Source organism: Panthera pardus, unplaced genomic scaffold (genome assembly GCF_024362965.1).
Source record: "Panthera pardus isolate Hobbes unplaced genomic scaffold, ASM2436296v1 HiC_scaffold_11, whole genome shotgun sequence".
Lineage (NCBI taxonomy): Eukaryota > Metazoa > Chordata > Mammalia > Carnivora > Felidae > Panthera > Panthera pardus.
This window is the reverse complement of record NW_026526666.1, coordinates 73,067,226-73,088,993: the sequence shown is the minus strand read 5'-3', so window position 1 is coordinate 73,088,993 and position 21,768 is coordinate 73,067,226. Positions and strand designations below refer to the sequence as shown.

The 21,768-nt window shown below is 44.8% G+C and overlaps 2 protein-coding genes across 2 annotated transcripts in view; both read left to right on the top strand.

The window, feature by feature from the left end:
* Positions 1-21,768, top strand: part of CFAP144 (cilia and flagella associated protein 144) — a 175,647-nt gene that overhangs the window by 93,286 nt on the left and 60,593 nt on the right. Inside the window, exon 3 of the mRNA XM_053896539.1 lies at positions 20,856-21,089. The gene's annotated coding sequence lies outside the window, so the exon portion shown is untranslated. The remainder of the gene's footprint in view (positions 1-20,855; positions 21,090-21,768) is intronic.
* Positions 10,845-12,318, top strand: LOC109254774 (olfactory receptor 2A12-like). Its single transcript, XM_019428940.2, has one exon. It carries the CDS (start codon positions 11,048-11,050, stop codon positions 11,993-11,995), a length of 948 nt encoding a protein of 315 aa, XP_019284485.1. The 5' UTR covers positions 10,845-11,047; the 3' UTR covers positions 11,996-12,318.

Below are 21,768 nucleotides of genomic sequence, written 5' to 3'. Positions count from 1 at the left end.
CATACCCAGCATCTCTAATGTGGGGAGGCACCCCCAGCAGATGCTTCACACTCACAGCACAGGGAAGGCCCCACCCTTCTGCTCAGCACCTAAGGGCTCCAATGAGCAACCTCTGGGGAAGCAACTGGTGCACAGAAGACCCAGGGATTTGCAGTCAGACAGACTTAGTCACTGTGACCTGGACAAGCCACTTAGCTTTCCAGAGCCCTTGCTTCCTCTCTGTAGAATGTAGCTGTGTTCCCTAAATCATAATAATACCTGCTATTGGGTTTTGTTTGGGTATGGGTTTGTGTAGTCATTATGGACCAGCCATTTGATACCTTTGCAGCATGATTATCACCATTTTACAAATACAGAAATGGAGACTCAGAGCATTAAGGAGCCTGTGTGGAGCTGGGACACTGAGCGCAGTTTTGTTTTTTTTTTAATTTTTTTTTTCAACTTTTTTTATTTATTTTTGGGACAGAGAGAGACAGAGCATGAACAGGGGAGGGGCAGAGAGAGAGGGAGACACAGAATCGGAAACAGGCTCCAGGCTCCGAGCCATCAGCCCAGAGCCTGACGCGGGGCTCGAACTCACAGACCGCGAGATCGTGACCTGGCTGAAGTCGGACGCTTAACCGACTGCGCCACCCAGGCGCCCCACTGAGTGCAGTTTTGTCTGACCACACAGGCTGTGTTCCTAACCAGTGCTGGTCCCAGTATTGTGATCAGGCACAAGGCAGACCAGAGGCAGGAAGTGCTGAGGCATCTCAGGGGGGAAGGGCAGTCTCATGTGCAGTGGGAGGTGGTTGGCTAATGAACGCTAGACCCCAGAGCAGCACTTTTGAGGGTCGCAGGCTCTGCAGGGGCTTCTGCTAGGCATACATTCTCCTGGGGCTAGGGAAAGAAAAGGGGAAAGGGGCCAGCATTTATTAAATACCTCCTGTGTGCCCAGTATTTCACAGGCATTGTTTCATGTAATTCTCCAAGAAGCAAGTTATTTCCACTGTATCGACAAGGGCACTGAAGTTCAGAGAAGAGAAATGACTTACCCAAGGCATTGGATGAGTTGGAGGCAGCGGGATCCCAATGTAGGTCTGCCATATCGTAAAGTGCCTCTACCATACACTGCTTGGGGGTGGGGGAGGATCACAAGCCAGGACCACCCAAGTCTCTCGTCTGGGGATAGAGTCTGCCCTAAGCTTTTCTGATTCCCCCAGTTTGGGCCGCAGGCTTTCCAGGAGTCCCGATTCTGAGACTTCCACAGTCAGATTCTGAGCTACAAGGTGGTAGAAGCTGAGTGGGAAATAGTGATTCCTGTTCTCAGTCAAGAGGCCATTCTACTGTGGATTCCTTTATATCTGGAACAATCCCTGACAGAGTCTTCTCTGTTTTCTGAATTACAAAAGTAACCCATGTTCATCAGAGAAATTTCATAGACATAGAAAGGTAGAAAGAAGAAAATAATTACCACTGAGTTCCTTCGATGTCACTAATGGCTTCTAGATGTTTCTCTCTAATTTATTCTGTGTGTAAATGATAGTGTCTTCTTTTTTCTTATCTCATTCATATCACACTTTACATACAATTTTATTGTGACAGATGCTACTTAGTTGACTCTCCATTTCCCCCTTCTTCGCTCTCAGAACCACATTCTTGCTGCCAATGATTGTTTGAGGCAGTCAATACCTCATGAATGGTCCAAGCCCAAATGACAGCGCTATTTCTTCCTTTCCCAGAATCCCTTTTAGTGAGGTGCAGTCACATAATTTGGTCCTGTCCAGTGCAACACAAGGGAAACTCAGCTGAGGAGTTATTGTGAAAAAATTTCTTTTCCTAACAAAAGGGATAGAATGACAGTGATACAACCCCTCCCCCTAAAACTCCCTTCCTATCGCCATGAATACAAATGCCATGTCTGCAATTGGGCAAGTCATCTTGAGACTGTAAGGAAAAGGCTCAGAGAATCGCATGGGTTCTCCCACTAACACTATCCAGCTGTGAACTAATATGAGTAATGTCTTGCCTCAAGACTTCTTGTTCGGTGAAGAAAAAAAATTCCTATATGTCTAAACCACTGTAAGTTGGGGTTTCTGGGGTTTGTATGCAAATCCTAATGGATTAAGTATCTATCTTTTAAAAAACTTAGTACTATTTGCTAACCCTTTTACCATCTACCCATATATTCTTTGTAACCACTATTGTCAAGGAATTATTCACCTATTGTTGGATATGTAGTTTTAGTCCCATTTTTTTTCTATTATAGATGATACCAAACTGTATATCACCATAATATATTGGTTTCCTGGCACAAGAAATTTGTTGAGTTGAGTTAGTTACAAAGTAGAAAGACACTAGTTTAGGGGCACCTGGGTGGCTCAGTTGGTTAAGTGACTTTGGCTCAGGTCACGATCTAATGGTCTGCAGGTTTGAATCCCATGTCAAGCTCTGGGCTGACAGCTTGGTGCTTGGAGCCTTCTTTGGATTCTGTATCTCCCTCTCTCCCTGTCCCTCCCTTGCTCACACTCTGTCTCTCTCTCTCAAAAAAAAAATAAACATTTTTTAAAAACTTTTTTAAAAAGAGACGCCTGTTTAAGACTTTTCATTCCCAATCAAAATGAAGTAACAGAGACCAGAATTACTGTCCCACCTGTAATAACTAAAAACCTAGACAAAATACATGAAATAATGTTTTCCAAGACATTGGACGTCAGGCAACAAAGAACAGTGATTTTGACAGAGGAAAAGCAACGGGTCCAGCCCTGCAGTTGTCCCAGCTTACTGCTCACAAAGTTACCGGGCTGCCACAGGAAGCGAGGACATAGAGGAGGCTCATGGTTTCCCTGGACAGAAGAGATAGAGTTGAGAGTCTGGGTGGCTGCCATAGACTGAATGTTTGGGTACTCTCAAAGTTCATATGTTGAAATCCTAACCCCCAATAGGATGGTATCTGGAGGTGGGATCTTTGGGAAGTAATTAGGTGATGAGGGTGGAGCTCTCATGATGAGAGTAATGCCCTATTAAAAGAGAAAGAGACAGGAGATAGTTTGTGTCCACCATATCAGGACACAAGGAGAAAGGACTTATTCATAAGCCAGCAAGAGGGCTCTCACCAAGAACCCGACCATGATAGCACCCTGATCTCAGACTTTGAGCCTCCAGAACTATGAGAAATAAATGTTTGTTGTTTAATCCACCCAGTCTATGCTACTCAGTTATAGCTGTCCAAACCGAGTGAGACGGAGGCCAAGGTGGCTAGAGTTCACAGAGCAGAGTACTAGGAAAAAGAGAGCTCTGGAGGTCTGCATAGGGTCCTGTGCAAGTCTCAGATGAGCACTGATTAGTGTATATGTGTGAAGAAAGCATCAGAGGATGGGGAAGGGGGAAGACAAATGGAAAGGCTAGATGGAACCATTCTCAGAGCTCTCTCAGGGCCAGAGATATTTCCTGTTCTCACTTGCTGGACTAAGTGCTGCTCTGGTCTTGCCCAACAAAACTTAAAACCAAAATTCAAGAGAATCAAACTGTCTACAAGTAACTACATTCTAGAAAAGCAGCCTGAGAATATTCATCAGGAATTCAAAAATATCTGACACTCAGTAAGGTAAGATTCAAAATGTCTGGCATCCAATAAAAAGTTACCAGGAATGTAATGAACTGAGAAGATATGAACCACCATGAGAAAAATCACTCAGTTAAAACCGACTGAGGAGTAACACCGATGATGGAATAAGTAGTCACGGACATTAAAAAGTTATATCTAGGGGCACCTGGGTGGCTCAGTGGGTTAAGCATTCGACTTTGGCTCAGGTCATGATATCATGGTTCATGGGTTTAAGCCTGATGTCCGGCTCTGTGCTGACAGCTTGGAGCCTGGAGCCTGCTTTGGATTCTGTGTCTCCTCCTCTCTCTGTCCCTCCCCCACTTGCACTCTGTCTCTTTCTCAAAATCCAATACACATTAAAAATTGTTTTAAGTTATATCTATATTCCATGTGTTTATAAAGCTACAGGAAAGACTGAGCATATTAAGGAGAAATGAGAAAGATATAAATCTAACTTCTACAGACGAAGACGATAATATGTTACATGAGAAAAGCACTGGATGGGATTACAAAGATTAGTAAACTTGATAACATGACCGTAAAAACTAAGAAATCTCATATCAATGACTTCTACTTCTACCTTAAGCGTCTAGGTAAAGAAGAGCAAATTAAACTCAAAGTAAGCAAAAAAGGGGAAATAATAAAGATCAGGAAACCCATGAAACAGAACACAGAAAACAATGAAGAAAATCAATAAAACCAAAAGCTGGTTTGTTGGTTTTTAGAGAAGATGAATAATATTGGTAATGGTCTGATAGACTAATCAGAAAAAAGAAGATAAAACACAGATTTCCAACGTCATATATGAGAAAGGTAACACCAGTACAGACTCCATTGATATTAAAAAGATTCTGTAGACATTGCGAACAACTTTATTCCAATAAATTCAATAACTTACATAAAATGGACAGATTTGTTGAAAGACATTAACGAACCAAACCTCGTTGGAAAAGAAGTAGGTAAGCTGATAACCACATGTCCATTTTAAACACTGAGTGTGGAGTTAAAACCTTTTCACAAAGAAAATTCTGGAACTAGATGGATTCACTTGTGAATTCCACCAATCCTTTAAGGAAAGAATAATTCCAAGTCTGCACTAACTTTTCTAGAAAATAGAAGAGAAGGGAATAGTGCCCAACTTACTGTAAAGCCAGCATCATCCTGATATGAAAGCCAAACAAAAATATTACAAGAAAAGAAAACTATAGAACCATATCCTTCATGAACACAGATGCAAAATTTTTTCACAAAATTTCAACAAATGCAAGCCAACAATACATCATGGCCAAGTGTCAGGTGAAAAGAGACTAAGTTGAGAGGCAGGAAGTGTACTGGAAGGAACAGGTGCCAGAGGGGCATGGGTCTGGACTCCAGCCCCATGTGGACCACTTTGCAGCTGTTGGCTTAAGAGGAACAGTAATGATCATGATCATGATGACAATGACTTCTCCCATCCCTCGATCACATGCTATGTTCATGGTGTCAGGTGCTTAAACACTTCATCTCACTTAGTCCTCAGAAAAAACATGTGAAGTTCATATTATTATCCAAATTTTACAGTTTAAGAAACTGAAGCTTAAAAAGGTTAAATGACTTGCCTGAGTTACTAGTAGAGAGAAGACTGGGATTTGAACCACAACCAGGATTGAATGAGACAACCATTAAGTGGTTGGCACAGCACTGCCTGGCACATTAGACAAACTCCCTTACCTGCTTAGTCATTTATGGATGTGCAGTCCCCTCTTGAACGTTGAGCTTCAGGTCCCAAGAATCCCAGATTCCAAAGGTTCATCCTCTTTTAGGGAGGAAGGAAATTACCACTACACAGGCACCTTTCCCTCCCTCTTGCTTGAGAAGTGTGATGTGGGCAGGGGCCTCCATTCTGCTTGTAGGCATCTGGGCTCCTGCCCCCACTACAGGTGTTCTGGCCCCCAGCTGGGGAAGATCTAACCTGACCCTTCATACTGCTCACTTATTGCTGTCAGGATGGGATCTGCCACTGACTGAGCCCCTTCTGTGTACCCAAACCTGTGCTCACACTTACATGTACCTCCTTAACCCTCAGAGTATTGCTTTCTGTTCCAAATATGATGAAAATGAGGCTCGGATAGAGGAAGTGATTTTCCCAAGGCCATGTGGCTAGAGAGTGGTAGAGACAGCCTTCAACCACCAATCTGTTTGGCCTTCTTTCCCCCTGTGTTACACAACAAACATTGGCTCTGTGTCTTCTGGGATTTCAGAACCTAAGCCTGGGGAAGGGAATGATGTAGGGATAAATAGTCATGAGAGAAAATACATCAAAATCTATGACTATACCGTGCAACATCTGCTTCCTGTGCCCTGGGTATGGCTGCCCCATGTCAGGCCCCTAATCTAGGAGACCACATAAAGCCCAAAGTCAGACACATTTTGAGAGTAAAAGGGAGTGTTTAAAATAATGAAAGGAGTTAATTGATCTACAACAGGAATAAACCAGAACTGTTCCGTGAAAACGAGTATATGAGATCACCCTACCCAATCCCATCTTTGCCTGACCTATCTCCCCACCGATGGAGCCAAGCACTGTAACTGAGACTTGTCGGCCCTAAAAATCCATGCCGTTTGGATAAATGTGCTGCATCTCTAGGAACCCAAGCAATAGATCTGAGATAACATCCAGTTTTGTTCAGCTGCTGGCTTGTCCAACTTTGTGCTCTAAATATATTAACAAGACTTCTTTGGTCTTGGCCTTGAGAACCTGTCCTTTAGGGGGACTTGCTCTTTTTGGGACCCATCCCAGTTACCAGGCCCCATCCAGTCCTGCCCCTCAGTTCTCATCCAGTGTCCTATGGACAAACAACCTTGACCTCTAAGTATCACTTGACCTGGATTCCTCATCACTGTCTTCTAGCAAGATAAAGGTATTCCCCATTGGCCTCAAGTCCCCCAGTGCCCAAACTGGATTTGGCTTTGCCCTGAACTTCACCTTCATTGCTGCACCCCTCAGAATTTGAATTATACCTTGCTGGATTACACCATCTCTCATAGTTGGTCAGTGCCTCCCATCCATGAGGCATGTTCCTTTCAAGTGAGCCTTGTCCTGCACCACTTAATGAGGCTAAGCCAGTCTTCTGCCTTTCTCTCCTGGAATTCTAGATGGACCCAAGAGAGAACTTAGTTGGAGAGTATCTTCCAAGTGGATCTGAGAAAGACTGTACATCTGTCCTGGCCTTTGACCACCTGGCTCCTACATCCAGCCTTACTGGATCATCACTCTACAGCCTGACTGTACACACCCTGTAAACCAGAACTTCACCTTGGTCATAGAGATGCTACAGTAGAATGATTTGGAATTTGGCAGATCTAGGTTAAAATTCAGACTATGTAATTTATCTACTAGGAGGTATGAGCAAGCCACTTAATTCTCTTATACTCCTACTATCAAATGGCTTACTGACCTTGTTGTGAGGACTAGTTAGATTATGTGTAGTGCCCAGTGTACCATCTGATAAAAGTGAGTGTTCAGTAGTAGGCAATTATTGCTACAGTAATAGGGTTGGTAGCATTTACCCAACAAGGAGATCTGTGGCATTGGATTATAGTAGAGTTCAATAAATGGCAGTGACAAAGACACTAGGAGGTATTAGCAGCATTTATGTTATCCACACCCAAGCCTTAGGCATGCGGCCGTGGATAAGATGCTTGAGGACATAAAGACACACACACATGCTTTGGAAGGAAACAAACACATCTTATGAGTACTATCGCTGTGTCATACAGAGATGTGGCAGCTCAGCCATAGGACTCCTCCCTCCTCTGAGTCTCAGTTGGGGGAAGTTTCAGTCCCCAGTGGAAACTTAAGAAGGATGCCCAGCTCACTAGCTCCAGGGGCCACGCCCAAAGTGTCTTGTGGCATTAAACTCCCTGGCTGAGGCTTTTATCCAGCCCAGGGGCTCTGTGCTGCATTTATCAGCATGGACAGAGAATCCTCAGGGCTTACTAGGGATCAGAAATTCACTCTCCAACCCATGCTAATGCAAAGAGGACCTCTGTGTCTGCCAGCTGGAAGCACCTCCCTCCAGGACTGCTCTGCATTCAGCACACTTAAGAGAGGACGAGGTGTCCCCTGAAGGGCCACAGTGCTAAGGTGAAGGAGTGAACTGCTTCTATACTGTATGAGACCAAGAGAAAGCAGGCTGTTGGGGCCACAGGAGTGAAGGAGGCTACTCAAGCAGAAGAACAGGGTGCTGGTCATTTGTACTTGGGACTAAGGGAAGGGTTGGAGGGTTTCCTTCCATGGGCACCCCCAAGAGTGACAAAGGAGCCCAGTCTTCTCTGTCCAGCTCACTGGGCGAGAAGTGTAGGGAGTGCCTGCCCTCACTGAACAGGAGTGGGATCTCCAGTGCACTTTCTAGCCTTGCACAAGTCCCTCTCAGGAGTACCATACCAGCCCCATGCCCAGCATGTGTGCTGGGGCCCCTGACAAGGCATTCTCTTCCTTTTTCTGCACCCAAAGAGCAGAGGCCAGGAAGGGACAGATAAGTGTTGGCAGGTGGAGAAAGGAGAATGGGTATGAATATGGCGTTTTCCTAGCCTGAGGGCTTGATGTAATAATTTCTTCATGGGTCCTTTGAGAGAGGCAGTAGGCATAGTGGTTAGAACCTGGCAGGCTATGCAGCCAGAGACCCAGCACTGGAACAGGCTCCCAAAGCAGTCTGCAGTCCCTGCTAGATACTGTGGAGAGATCTTGAAGAGATATAGCCTCTGCCCACAGCCTGGCTGGGAACAAAATATGCAAGATCTACAAGGCTAGATAGTTGAGTAAGAAGAAACCCCAGGCTGAGCTGTGAAGGTAGGGGGGATGTGGAGAAGCAAAAAGGGTTATAGAAGGCATTCTCAGCAGATAAACAGCTTGAGGGAAGCAAGATACAGATCCACATGGCATGTATGGCTGGTACTGAAAAAGCCGGTACCTTGGAAGATCTGTAGTTCAGATAGGAGGGCCCCCCAGCTGCCCAGACTATGATCCTTTTGGTAACCATGCTGTTAATATCATGGCTCAGAAGTCTCATTTAGGTATTGGTGAATCGCAGACTTGAAGATTGGTTAGAATCAGATGGGAGAGCCCTTAAATGCCAGGCTAAGGAACCATGAGAAAGGGCATAACAGATGAAACAGTACTGGTGGCTGGTGGGTGGACTAGGAAGGGGACCAGGAAGCAGCCCCTGAAAAAGCCCAGTCTGGGGTATGGACAGATGGAAAGAAGAATGTTATCTCCTCCTCCTTTGCAGCCCTCATCATCCGGCTTTGGGGTTGGCCTGGCACTGCTGACCAGTTCTTATGACTTGGAAGTTTCCCCTCAATGTCTAAGACTCTGAGCTTCCCTTCTCTCTCCTTCACAACCACTCCTGATAGGAGCCCTCTTTCTTCTTCATCCAATTCCTGGTATTCCCTAAAGCTCTGCACATACCATCATACCATCTTCTTTTGCCCAAACAGCCTCAAACAACATTCCCACCTTCCAGATTCCCACCAGCACCTTGTAGCAATCAGTCCTCACAATTGTGTTTTCAGCCCTGTCCTCTGAAGCCTCAGATACTTGAAAATGCCAGGATAGCTCCTCTCTGCTCCTTCCACTCAGTTGCCCATTATCTAAATCCTTCCCTTTTGTGGAGCACTGTCAATAGACCAGGTATATTTCACACAACCTCCACTATGGAGGAGGTATTACAGATGAAGAATATGGGACTCTGGAGTCTAAGTGACTTAGGAGCAGGTAAAGAGGCTACAAGACTCAGGTTTGTGGACACGAAGTCTATCTATGCTCTGTGTACTCTGCTCTGGCCTCATGTCTCCAACTCCCAGAAGGAATCTCTTGCAATCACAATCCTGTTCAGCTGACTTCCCAGCTCAACCTTCCCTGTGGTGTTCATGGCACTGATGCAATCACAGGGCTCCAGGCTGGTATTTCTGTATCAAAGAATAGCAGAGCTGGAAGTTTCCTTTGGAGTGGGCAAGTCCAACAGCCTCACTTAAAAAGGGGGCTGTTGAGGCACCTGGGTTACTCAGTCGGTTGAGGTCTGACTCTTGATTTTGGCTCAGGTCATAATCTCAGGGTTGTGGGATTGAGCCTCACCTCGGGCTCCACACAGAGTATGGAGCCTGCTTAAGATTCTCTCTCATTCTCTCTCTGTTCCCCAGTTTCTCTCTCTTTAAATAAAAATAAAAATAAAAATAAATGGGGCTATGAACATAGCAAATCCAGGACAGAGTTAGGACCAGCCCTTTGTTCTTCTGATTTCCAGACTCACTCCACTTATACTAACCCCTTTACTTGTCTAGTGTTTTTTTTTTGTTTTGTTTTTTTTTCAACGTTTTTTATTTATTTTTGGGACAGAGAGAGACAGAGCATGAACGGGGGAGGGGCAGAGAGAGAGGGAGACACAGAATGGGAAACAGGCTCCAGGCTCCGAGCCATCAGCCCGGAGCCTGACGCGGGTCTCGAACTCACGGACCGCGAGATCGTGACCTGGCTGAAGTCGGACGCTTAACCGACTGCGCCACCCAGGCGCCCCTTGTCTAGTGTTTTATATTTTGCCAAATGTCTTGACATACAGAATCTTATATGCTCCTTGCCATTACTCTGTACCACAGATGTTTCATCTCTAACAGGTGGGATGACTGAGGCCAATGGAAGTGAAGGTACTTGCCCAAGGTCACACAGCTGGGTAAGTGACAACCCTGGGACATTCAAGAAGAGCTGAATTTAAAATGTGGTCATGGGGTTTGTAAGGATTCAACAGAAAATCCCACAGGTATCCAAGCACAGGAAACAAAGGGGGAACTGGAGGTAGCAAGTCAGGAGCCAGAGTCATGCTCTCAGTGACTGGGGTCTCTTCTCTGTGAGGTCTCTTCTCTGCTGCCCAGAATGTCCACTCTTTATCATTTCTGCAAGATGTCCACTTTTTTTTCTCTATAGTGTTGACTCCCCTGTAACTTTGGCTACCACCACACCGACTCTGGTTGTTAGTACCTCAGGCACCCACAGCTCACTGACATAGATTTCTAGTGTTGTCATTTTGAATTCTCAGAGAATTGCCCTCCAGACTGGGGCAGGTGTACACCCTTGATAGAATTCAGCAGTGGCCAGGGGTTGGCTAGGTCCCCTGCTACAAACATGGCTACCTAATGCCTTGCCTTCTAAGGGTGAGGATAGTTTCCAGAGAAGGACCGGTGGGCAGTCGGGCATCCTATATAATATTACAGGTATGAATCCAGATCTCCTGACTTACTTGCCAGTGAGAGAGCTGCCCATCTTTCTTTCCCTTTGTAACCAACTCAACAAAGTTTTGATGAAATCCATGAGAGCTACTGTGCAAGGTGCTATGTGTGTATGACTCAGCTTCTGTCAACTGTGTCCTCCTTCCCCCAAGGCCAAGGACAGAACAGGGAAGTCCTTGTCTCCTTAATAGACAGATCACTATGCAGAGCCTCGGCAAGGAGAACCACAGCTTTGTATCTGAGTTCATCCTCCTTGGTTTCTCCAGTGAGTCACAGGTCAGAATAGCCCTGTTCTCCTTCTTCCTTCTCCTCTACCTCATCATTCTTCTGGGCAATGGACTCATCATCACCCTGATCTACATGGACTCACACCTCCACACACCCATGTACTTCTTTCTCAGCATCCTCTCCTTGGTGGACATGAGCTATGTCACTACCACCATGCCCCAGATGTTGATTAATATGGTGTGTCCAAAGAAAACCATCTCCTGGGGAGCTTGTGTAGCCCAAATGTTCATCTTCTTGGTCCTGGGCATTGCTGAGTGTGTGCTCTATGCCATTATGGCCTATGACAGGTATGTGGCCATTTGCTTCCCCCTTCACTATCCCTTGCTCATGGGCCGCTCCATTTGTATCAAGATGGTCACAGGCTGTTGGGCCATTAGCATAGCTGGGGCCCTGATCTACACTGTCTTCACCATGCGTCTGCCTTATTGTGGCCCCCACAAGATAAACCACTTCTTCTGTGAGGTCCCTGCCGTCCTAAAGTTGGCCTGTGCAGACACATCCTTCAATGACCATTTGGACTTCATCTTGGGTTTCACCCTGCTCTTGGTCCCATTCTCCCTCATCCTGGTCTCTTATGTCTGCATCTTTGCCTCCATCTTAAGAATCCACTCATCCCACGGGAGGCTCAAGTCTTTCTCCACATGTGCCTCCCACATTACTGTGGTCATTATGTTCTATGGGCCAGCCATGATAATGTACATGAGGCCTGGCTCCTGGTATGACCCAAAGCGGGACAAGAAGCTAGCTCTGTTCTACAATGTTGTCTCTGCCTTCCTCAACCCCATCATCTACAGCCTCCGGAACAAAGATGTAAAGGGCGCCTTTCTGAATGTATTTGGTAACAGAAGGGCATCTCAGTGACCCAGGATGTTTCAGAGTTGCCCAGAGTCACGGACAACAATGACTATGTCATGGTTCAAGGCCATCGCTTTATTGCTTTTCCTGGATTCTCTCTTCACCCTCTGGAAATTTCTGTCAGTTCAATCAGATCACAGTCAAATGTTTAACATGCACACATGCTTTTCTACAGTGTAGAGGATTTGGGATAAAAATCATGTAAAGAGTAGACAGATCATACGGAAGCACAGTCTTGCATTACTGTCTGACATGCACTTACAAGTAATAATTAACATTGTTTTTTGCACTAGGAGCTATAAATTCCAAGCTAGAACTATTTTACACACATCTGTGTAACAATGTGGCTAATAATTTATTTGACCTGGACTCAGCTTCTGATACTCTTATCTGATTTTACTATTTAAATCTCACTTTTATTTTGAGAAAATAAATACTATATGTATTTCATAAAATAAAAACATGTGTATATGTACCTCTATATATCTGTATGCATATTTCTACCTCTATATAGAGAGAAAGGGAGAGAAAGAGGCAGAGACTCACAAAGAGAAGTAATAGAAATAAAATAACAAAGGCCCCATTTTTCCAAATCCCAAATAAACACTTGTTGGGGTGCCTGGGTGGCTCAGTAAGCTAAGCATCTGACTCTTGATTTTGGCTCAGGTCATGATCTCATGGTTTGTGGCATCAAGCCCCGTGTTGGGTTCAGTGCTGAGTGTGGAGCCCGCTTGGGATTCATTCTCTCTCTCTCTCTCTCTCTCTCTCTCTCTCTCTCTCTCTCTCTCGATAATTAAATAAATCTAAAAAATAAGTGCCCTTTGAATATTCCCAGCTCCTCTGAGTCAACCACTATCATTAAACTGAGGTCTACTCCATGTAGTTTTAAACTTTAAACTTTTGCTTACAGACAATTGCATCCATAAGCAACACATAGAATTGTTCTTGCATGAATTTGAAAATTTATAATGGTAGCATGATATCCATATTATTCTGAAAACACTATAATTCAGCATCCTGTTTCTGACATCTACCCATTCAATATACACAAGCCTAATTCATTCTTTGCAGTGAGCATTTAAATATAACACTTCTCATTTACCTAATCCTATATTGTTGAAGATTTATTTTCCAATTTTTCTTTGAACATTTCTCCATTGTAAGTACTGTTTTCCTAGGATTTGTATATAGACTTGGCATTATAGATCGTAGATCAAAGCAGTTTCAAGTTTACTAGATACTCCTAAATTATTCTTCCAAATAATTATATGGATACACACCTCCAGTTCTCATCAACATTTGATACTACTTATCTATCTCAAACAGCCTAAACTTGCTACCTATCTCATGGATGGAAAGTGGTAAAAATCATTTTTTTGTTTCATTTGTAATTCCCTGATTGCTAATGAATTTAGCATTTTTTCATAAGATTCTTGGTAGTACTGGGTAGTAAGTTCTGGACTCAGACTACTGTGTTCTAATCCCAGCCCTACCCTTTACTAACTCAGTGGTGATGGGCAAGGTACCTAACTTCTCTGAATCTCAGTTTCCTCATCTGTTAATAGGAAGAAAATAGTATAGACGTCAGAAGTTTGTTGGAAGGATTAAATGAGACAATACATGTCAAGCACTTGTCATAGTGAAAAACAAATTGTAAATGTTCAGTGAATATGAGATATTGTTTGCCTTTTCTTTTCTTGATTTGTAGTTTATTATATATTTTGGGTATTGCTTCTTTGTTTGTTACATGCATTGAAGATATCTTTTCCTCAGTTTGTTGCTTGTTTTCTTTACTGCAAAAGTAATATAATATTTATTCTTAAACTTTTATAAAACAGATGCAAACAAAAAGAAGACAATGAGGGGGGTGCCTGGGTGGGTGTCTGACTCTTGATCTCTGTGTAGGTCTTGATCTCAGGGTTGTAAGTTCAAGCCCCATGTTGGGCTCTACCTTGGGTGTGAAGTCTACTTATCTCCTTAGACCTGGAGATAATTACTGTTAACATCTCAATGTCTATATTTTAGGGTTTAAAAGATTTTAAATTGTTTTTATTAATATTTTTAAAGAAATATGATACAATTATTAAGCTATTATGTGTTTTCATGATTTCTTAAAAGGTTTTAACACTATTTTTGGTCATACTCTCATTTTATTTTATTTTATTTTTTAGAATAGTTGACACACGACATAGTTTCAGGTGTACAACATAGTGATTCAACATCTCTACACATTATGTTGTGCTTGCCACAAGTGTAGCTACCTCTGTCACCATAGGACACTATTACAATATCATTGACTATGTTTCTCATGCTATACCTTTTATTCCCATGACTTATTCATTCCATAACTGGAAGCCTGCATCTCCCACTTCCCTTTATCCATTTTGCCCATCCGCCCCACCTCCCTACCCTCTGGCGACCATCAGTTTGTTCTCTGTATTTATAGGTCAGATTCTGCTTTTTTTTTTTTATATGTTTATTCTTTTGTGTTTTAGATTCCACGTATGAATGAAATCATATGGTATTTGTCTTTCTCAGCCTGACTTATTTTACTTAGCATAATACCTTCTAAGTGGTCCATCCATGTTGTCACAAATGGCAAGATCTCATCCTTTTTTATGGATGTGTAGTGATTTTTTAAATTGAATTATACAATATATATTTTCCTGTAACTTGATGTATTCACTCAATAATAGATTTTGACATTTATCATGTTGATTTGTTTTCATTGCTAAAGAGTATTCTTTTCTTTTTATTTTGATGAATAGAATAATGACTTTTAATAAATAGAATTTTTAATAAACTTATGAATCTTTTCCTTTATGGCTTTTCTTAAATGAACATGTATCAAAGATTTCACTGAGCTCATTAATTCATGAAGGAAGTAGTAAGATGTTAGGACTGGGCCAAAGTATATTCTCTACTGGAAAAATTTCATTTGCATTTCTACGAATAGGAATTATTTGGATTATTATAGACAGAAATCATTTTTCTTTCTACCAGTTTTCTAGAATTTAACAGTTACATCTGTAGAGTTATAAAACATCCAAGGCCATAGAAAATCAATTAAAATAGTACACCCTTATAAAGTCAGATAATCTTCAGAGGGTCTACTAAACAACATCTGGCACTATACCAAGAGGACACCAAGAAATCCCTTTTGCCTTTTCGCAAGTCTCAGATGATTTTCTTTTCTTACAACACCCATCCTTGTGATATTAAATAATCTTTAAAAATTATCTTGATTAAAAAAATACCGGTCTCATTATGTCTGGCCTCGTTGTTTATATAGGTGTAACACGCAGAATGTTAGCCACATGGACCATCTGTAGTTTGCTTTGCAAATCTAGGGACATGCAGTATTGAGCCACTTCTAAAGTCACAGAATTAATTTCTGCCTGTAAGTTTTCATATGGAAATCTCACATTGGACTTTTAAAATTCTCTATTATCTGTTATGCTAAGGCTGGAAAACCAATCCCAAGAAATTAACTCCTTCAAATTTTCCCATAGTACCTATAAATTTGGGGTGAATTCCTTCTTATGAAGGCTCTGAAATTTGCTTAAGTTTCCTGCTGGCCAGTGGGTGACATTTCTTAACATCTATAAGGTTGGGATCTTATAAGCCAGATAACAGGTTAGTTTTTCTGGGAGAGCTTTATAGAGATTGAATTCACAAGTCAACTCAACCCTTGCTACTTAATAATAGCTCAGCATGCTTGCTTAAGAGGTAATAATTCTTAAATATAATCTTTGTTAAACAATCAGTTTGACCAAGTATATCCTGGGTAAAAAGAAGACATAATTATTGAATGTATGCTAATAAGTAAAGAGACTAATTTAAGTGTCTGAATTGTGGTAAGTTAATAAAAATCAGGTTATCAGTTAAAAATGTTTCACTGCAGTTCACAAAAAGTGAATCTACTAAATCAAGTATTAGAGACAGCTTGAGGGGAAAGAGGAAAGGTTTTCTCATATATCCAAAACACCCGAACATTAAAAACAATAGCAATAATGATCTGAACAAATAATCTCATTGGTTAATTCCACTCCATGTGATTAACTCTTGCTCTGCAGAATCTTGGACCAGCAGCTAGTATCACAAAGTCATGCGGTTGTTGGCAAGAGTCAGCTCCTCACTGGCTATTGCACTGATGGTCTCAGTTCCGTGTTGTCTGTTGGCCAGCAGCCACCTCTGTTCCTTGCCACATGGACTTCCCCATAGAGCAGCTCACAAGAAGCCAACTTACTTTATCAGAGCAAAAACTGAGAAGAGCCAGAGAGAGAGAGAGTTCAAGCAAAATGGAAGTCAGTCTTTTATTACCAAATCTCAGAAGTAATTATCTCATTGCTTTTGCCCTATTTCCATTAAAAGGAAAAAGCTGGGTTCCAAGCACACTCAAGTGGTGGGGATTACACAAAGGTGTGACTACCAGGAGGTAGGCATCACTAGGGGCTACCTTAGAAAGCTGCCTACGTGAGAGGTACCTGAATGAAGATCAGACAGGAAATGGCAGTTGGTAATCTTGCATAATTTTTCCCACAGGTTGGAACCATTGAAGGTTCTTGAGCAGGGGAGGAACCAAGTCAGAGCTGAAGGTTAGCTGAAGATGACTTTAGGAGCTATGTGAACACTTACTGCCTACAGAGCCTGTGTGATATTGTGATTTACAATAAGGAATATATACACAGTCTTATGGTTCCTGCCGCAGAGCTCCTAAGAACCTTGGAATTTCCTAAGTGATGAGAGCCATAAAGGTGTCTTTGTTGTGTCAATGAGGTGATTTTTGAACAACCAGTGGAACCAACCATGCGATTAGAGAACTTTCAGTCTCATCCTCAACCTCCTGGGAGAAGAGAGGAGCTGGAGCTCAAGCACCAACGGCCAGTGATTTAATCAATCACAACTAGGTAATGAAGCCACCATAAAAACCCAAAAGGTTGGGTTCAGAGAGCTTCTGGGTTGGTGAACACCTGGATGTGCTGGGAGGGCAGTGCACCTGGAGAAGGCATAGATGCCCCATGCCCCTTCCCACATACCTTGCTCTGTGCATCTCTTCCATCTGGCTACTCCTAAGTTACATCCTTTTACAACAAACTGGCAATAGAGTAAGTAAATGTTCCTCTGAGTTCTATAAGCCATTAGCAAATTAATTGAACCCAAGGAAGGGTCAGATGCACAGGTGACACCTTGGGCTTCTGATTGGTGTCTGAAGTAAGAGAGTGGGAAAAGTCTTGTAGGACTGAGCCCTTAACCTGTGGGATCTGACTCTATCTCCAGGCAGATTGTGTGAGAATTAAGGTGGCTTGTAGGCACCAGGTAGTATGGGAAAGCTGCTTGGCCACATGGAGAAAAACCCACGTTGGAATTTGGTATCAGCGTTATCACCCTGCCAGTTGAGGAAGGAGGTGGGTCACACACCTACAGTCTCTGAGTGCTTGGGGTGGCCAGTCAGGAAGAGGGCATTCCAGGCTGGGCCAGGGAAATGCTGGGAAAGAAACAGCCTCCAGGGGTGTGAGGAGGTCTCTGGGGTGGGAGCTTCCCTGTAGGGCAGGCAAAGGCCTCCAGCCTTGAGGGTCTCTCAAAGGGAGCTGAAGTCAGATTTAGCTGGTTGTGGACACCACCAAATCCTGAGCTTCCCTCAAAAGAGCAAGAGGACTCTGTGGCCTGGTCAGTGCTGCAGTGGACTCCCTGTGGGAGTCAGGCTCAGGAGAGCAGGGAATAGGAGAGAGACCCTGTCACCGAGGAGGAAGCACCCGGCCCTCGGTGTGGCTACAGGAGAGAGGGGACTTCATCCAGGGAGTACAGGGCACAGTGAGGCTCCAGGGCTCCCAGCCCTGGCTTCCCACACCCTACAGCACCCAAGAGGCAGCCGAATATGAGCTGAGTGTCCCAGCCTGAGGAGCCCTCCTGTCCCAGAAGCCAGACTCTTGGGCTCAGCTCTCAGTGGCCTCTCCCTCGTGGAGATCTCAACTAAATCATACCTATGTAATGAAGCCAAACCCCAGTCTGGCTCCTGGGGGCATATTGGGCCAAGTTCCAAATGCGATGCCAGTCCCCTGGGCCATCTGTGAGCAACTGGCCTTCTCATGCCCAGAAAGGATAGAATCTGAAGTTTCTTTTGCCCTCCAGGCAGGACTGATCTCCTCCTCACCCTTTGGCCAAAGACATCAAAAGAGGAGGCTCCAAGGTCTTTGCTGCTGCCTCAAAATTGCAGGATGTAAGTTCTTTCTGTCACCCGTCTTTAGCACTTATTGCTACAGTTCTAGCCCCTTCTCTCTTGCTCTTCTCTCCACCAAGAAGAAAAAAAGCTTCTCACAAGTGATTTGAAATGCCAGAACATACTCTCAAAGGGCAGAGGCCTGAGAGCCACTGAGCAGTTTAAGACCTCCATGGGCACCGTCCTTTATAAGACACATGAGGAAATGTACCCATGTCCCACATTAAACATAATTGATGTAGGGGCGCCTGGGTGGCTCAGTCAGTTGAGTGTCCGACTTTGGCTCAGGTCATGATCTCACAGCTCGTGGGTTTGAGCCCCGCGTCGAGCTCTGTGCTGACAGCTCGGAGACTGGAGCCTACTTCGGATTCTGTGTCTCCCTCTCTCTCTGCCCCTAACCCACTCACATCCTGTCTCTGTCTCTCCCAAAAATAAATAAACATTAAGAAAAAAATTTTTAAAAGACATTATTAATGTATCACTTACTATGTAACTATGTAAAAGTTGAATGTGTTCACACTAACTTGACAAAATGTTATATTAAAAGTCATTTAAATATTTACTAATTTTTATTTTGTGAGATCTCTGTTTTTCAGCAAATATTCTTTGCTTTAGGGTCTCTGACACATCTGTAGATTATGAAAGCCCAAAGACTCTAGACACTTTGTCTGAAGTACCAAATGGATGACACAGCCCTGGGGATGCCACTTGGCAGGGGGAGAGGACAATTTCTTGGCCTCCATCACCTTAGACCTCCCAGGGTGCCTTATTTTTTTTTCCCCCTGGGAAAGGAGGGATAGCTGAGAAAAGACCTGCCCTCAGGGCACTGTCTGAGCCCTCCACACACCCTCCCCAGCATCTGCAATGCCACCCCTGGCTGGGCTTCATCTCTCCTAGCCAGACCTGGGCCTCCAGAAGGCACGGCCTGAGGTCCCTGGGGGGTGACACCCTTTAGTGGGAGCCTGGACTAGAGGCTTAGAGACTGTCCTGACTAGGGCCCCATGGACACATGCCATTCAGGAGTGGCCCCTGAGTCTGAGGGAGTCCTGCCCACAACCCCCTTCCCCACGGGATTATAAGCTTAGGACAGCATGCCCCCAACTATCCTGGGGAAAAGCGAGGCTACTGGTGCCTCGCCCAGCCTTGCAGCGAGGTCGGGTAGGAGCCCAGCCTGATCTGCAGTCCTGCTCACCAGCTGCCTGTCTCTTTCCCCACGTCTGTGTGAGTGTGTGCATGACTGTCTGTCTGCCTGTCTTTCTCTGGCCTGCGATCTTCTGTCTCTGCCTCTCTTTCTCTGTCTTGCTTTCCATCCCTTTCTGCCCATCTCTTTCTGCCTCTGTTTCTGCTTGCTGCTCTGTTTCTCTGCCTCCAAGTGTCTGTCTCTCTGCCCCTCCTCCTGCAGCTCTGGCTCGGCTGTGCTGACTGATCTTCAGCACTCTGCCCCTCTTGCCCTGTTGGCTCTGTGTATCGCTCCCTGGACCACAGCATGAGTCTGCGGCAAGGCCTCTCTCTACCCATCCCTTGTCCTCCTCTTCTCTGCCTCTGCTGTCTCCGTGATTCACATGGATCTCCCCCCTGGGTTTCCCTGGGTCTCCCCTTGAACCTGACCCTTGGCCCAATCGCTCCTTCACTTTCCTGCCATCTCAGCCTCCACTCCTCTGTCACTGTCTGGTCTGCACTCGCCCACCTTCTTGCTCTCCACCTCCAGCTCCTTATCTCTCCTCTCTCCACACCCCTGTCCTACAGTCTCTGTCCCTCTCCTCCCGTTTGGTCTCCACCAGCTCTCTGAGGTGCAGTGGCCCTGGGCAGCCCTCCTGCAGTTCCCACCCCACCTTCCCAGCACTGCAGACCATCACCTGTCTCTCCTTGGCTCCCACCTCTTTCCCTTCTGTGTCTTCTCATTCCATCCCTCTGATCCTCTCCCCATGGGTCTCCACTGCTCCACGGCTCTTTCCTTCAGTCCTTTCTCCTCTTCCTTCACAAAGAGAATGACCATTCTTTCACTTTCTTCCTCCTTCAGTGCTGGTCTTTTCTCTCTCCTGCCAGTGCCCCTCACATTCTGGTTCTCTGTGCCTCTCTGCCTCCTTATCACTTGTATGCGAGTCTCTTTTTCCCTCCCAGGGCCTCTCTATCTTTTCCCATTATTTTTTCTGCGTTTGTTGCTTTCTGGGTCAAGTTTCCTGTTTCTCGGGTCACGCTTAGCATCTGCAGGTCAGCATTGACACTGGGGGAGGGTGTACGTGTGTGTGACAGGGGAAAGGGCTGGAGAAAGGAAAAGGGAGGAGAAACCATATATCTTCAGAACCTGACAGAATTAAATATTACTGTAATCAAACTCCATTTTTACGGATAAGAAATAATTACTGGCTCTGAGTCATGGCAGTAAATAGCAACAGTGAAAACCTAAAACTCTCGGGCCTTTCATCTCCTAGCTGTGCTGCAGAAGAGTAGATATGAGAGGAGGAGATAAATATAAGGGTCCGAGTGAAGAAGCAAACAATTTTCCTCTAATTTCTATTACATCCTAACAAGGGGCCAAGGCTGGCACCCCCAGCCCCAAGCCACAGACAACCTGGGGATTAGAGGCTCACCCCTTACCAGGACCTTGCAATCAGACAACCCATTCCTGTTCTCTCACTGGTACAGGTCATCATCAAACCTGGCTGTGGGAGAGTCAGAACCTGAGGCTCAGAGAGGCCAAACAACTGACCCTGAGACACACAGCAAACCAGCCAAGGAAAGTGAGAGAAGAAATCAGTCTCTAGGCTGCACTCTGGACAAAGACAAATTCATCAAAGGCCAAGGATTCCTGGGGGCAGAGGCCCACCACCCACATTTTCTCTGCTTCCTCTGTCCTCAGTCTGCAGGCACAAGTCGGAGGTAAGACCCGGGCAGCCTCTCATCACTATGGCCCTTGTTTAAGGACCTCCATATCTCAGGAGCTGAGAGAAAACGTAGTTTGCAGCATCAGGTTCCCCATGTCCCTAAGTCCCATTCCTGGCCCATGGCTCATCTCTGAGAGCAACACTTGGCAGTGCAAGAGCCTGGACTAGGGCTCAAGCCATGTGGGTGCTCATACTTGAGACACTCTTGCTGTGTGACCCTGGGCCAGTCACTTCCCCTCTCTGGGCTTTGGTAAAACAAGAAGATTGTACTAGTGGTTATAAAATTGAGTTTCAAGTCTGTAACTAGTAAGAGGAGCCACCAGCAGTCACGTGTGTCTGGGTAAGGAGGGTGTGAATGGAGTAGGTTCTGAGCTCCTGCAGAAGTCTGTCTTTGACAAAGCCTGAAAATGCATAGCTCGGGAACTGTAAGACTCCATGACCTGCTCCCCAACACCTCAGTGGTCCAACATCCATTTTCAATTCTGTTGTCAGGGAACGGCCCATCTAGAGGACGGTGTCCCCTCAGTCACACATGCCTCCCCTGCTGTCTCAGCTTCGAGTATCTTCCATGGAGGACATTTAAGTGTTGTCTAGCCTAGACACCGAGGAGGCATGGAATTGTGGGGCCCTGGCACCCCCTGCTCTATCTCTCCAGCCCCACTCTCTGGCCCCAG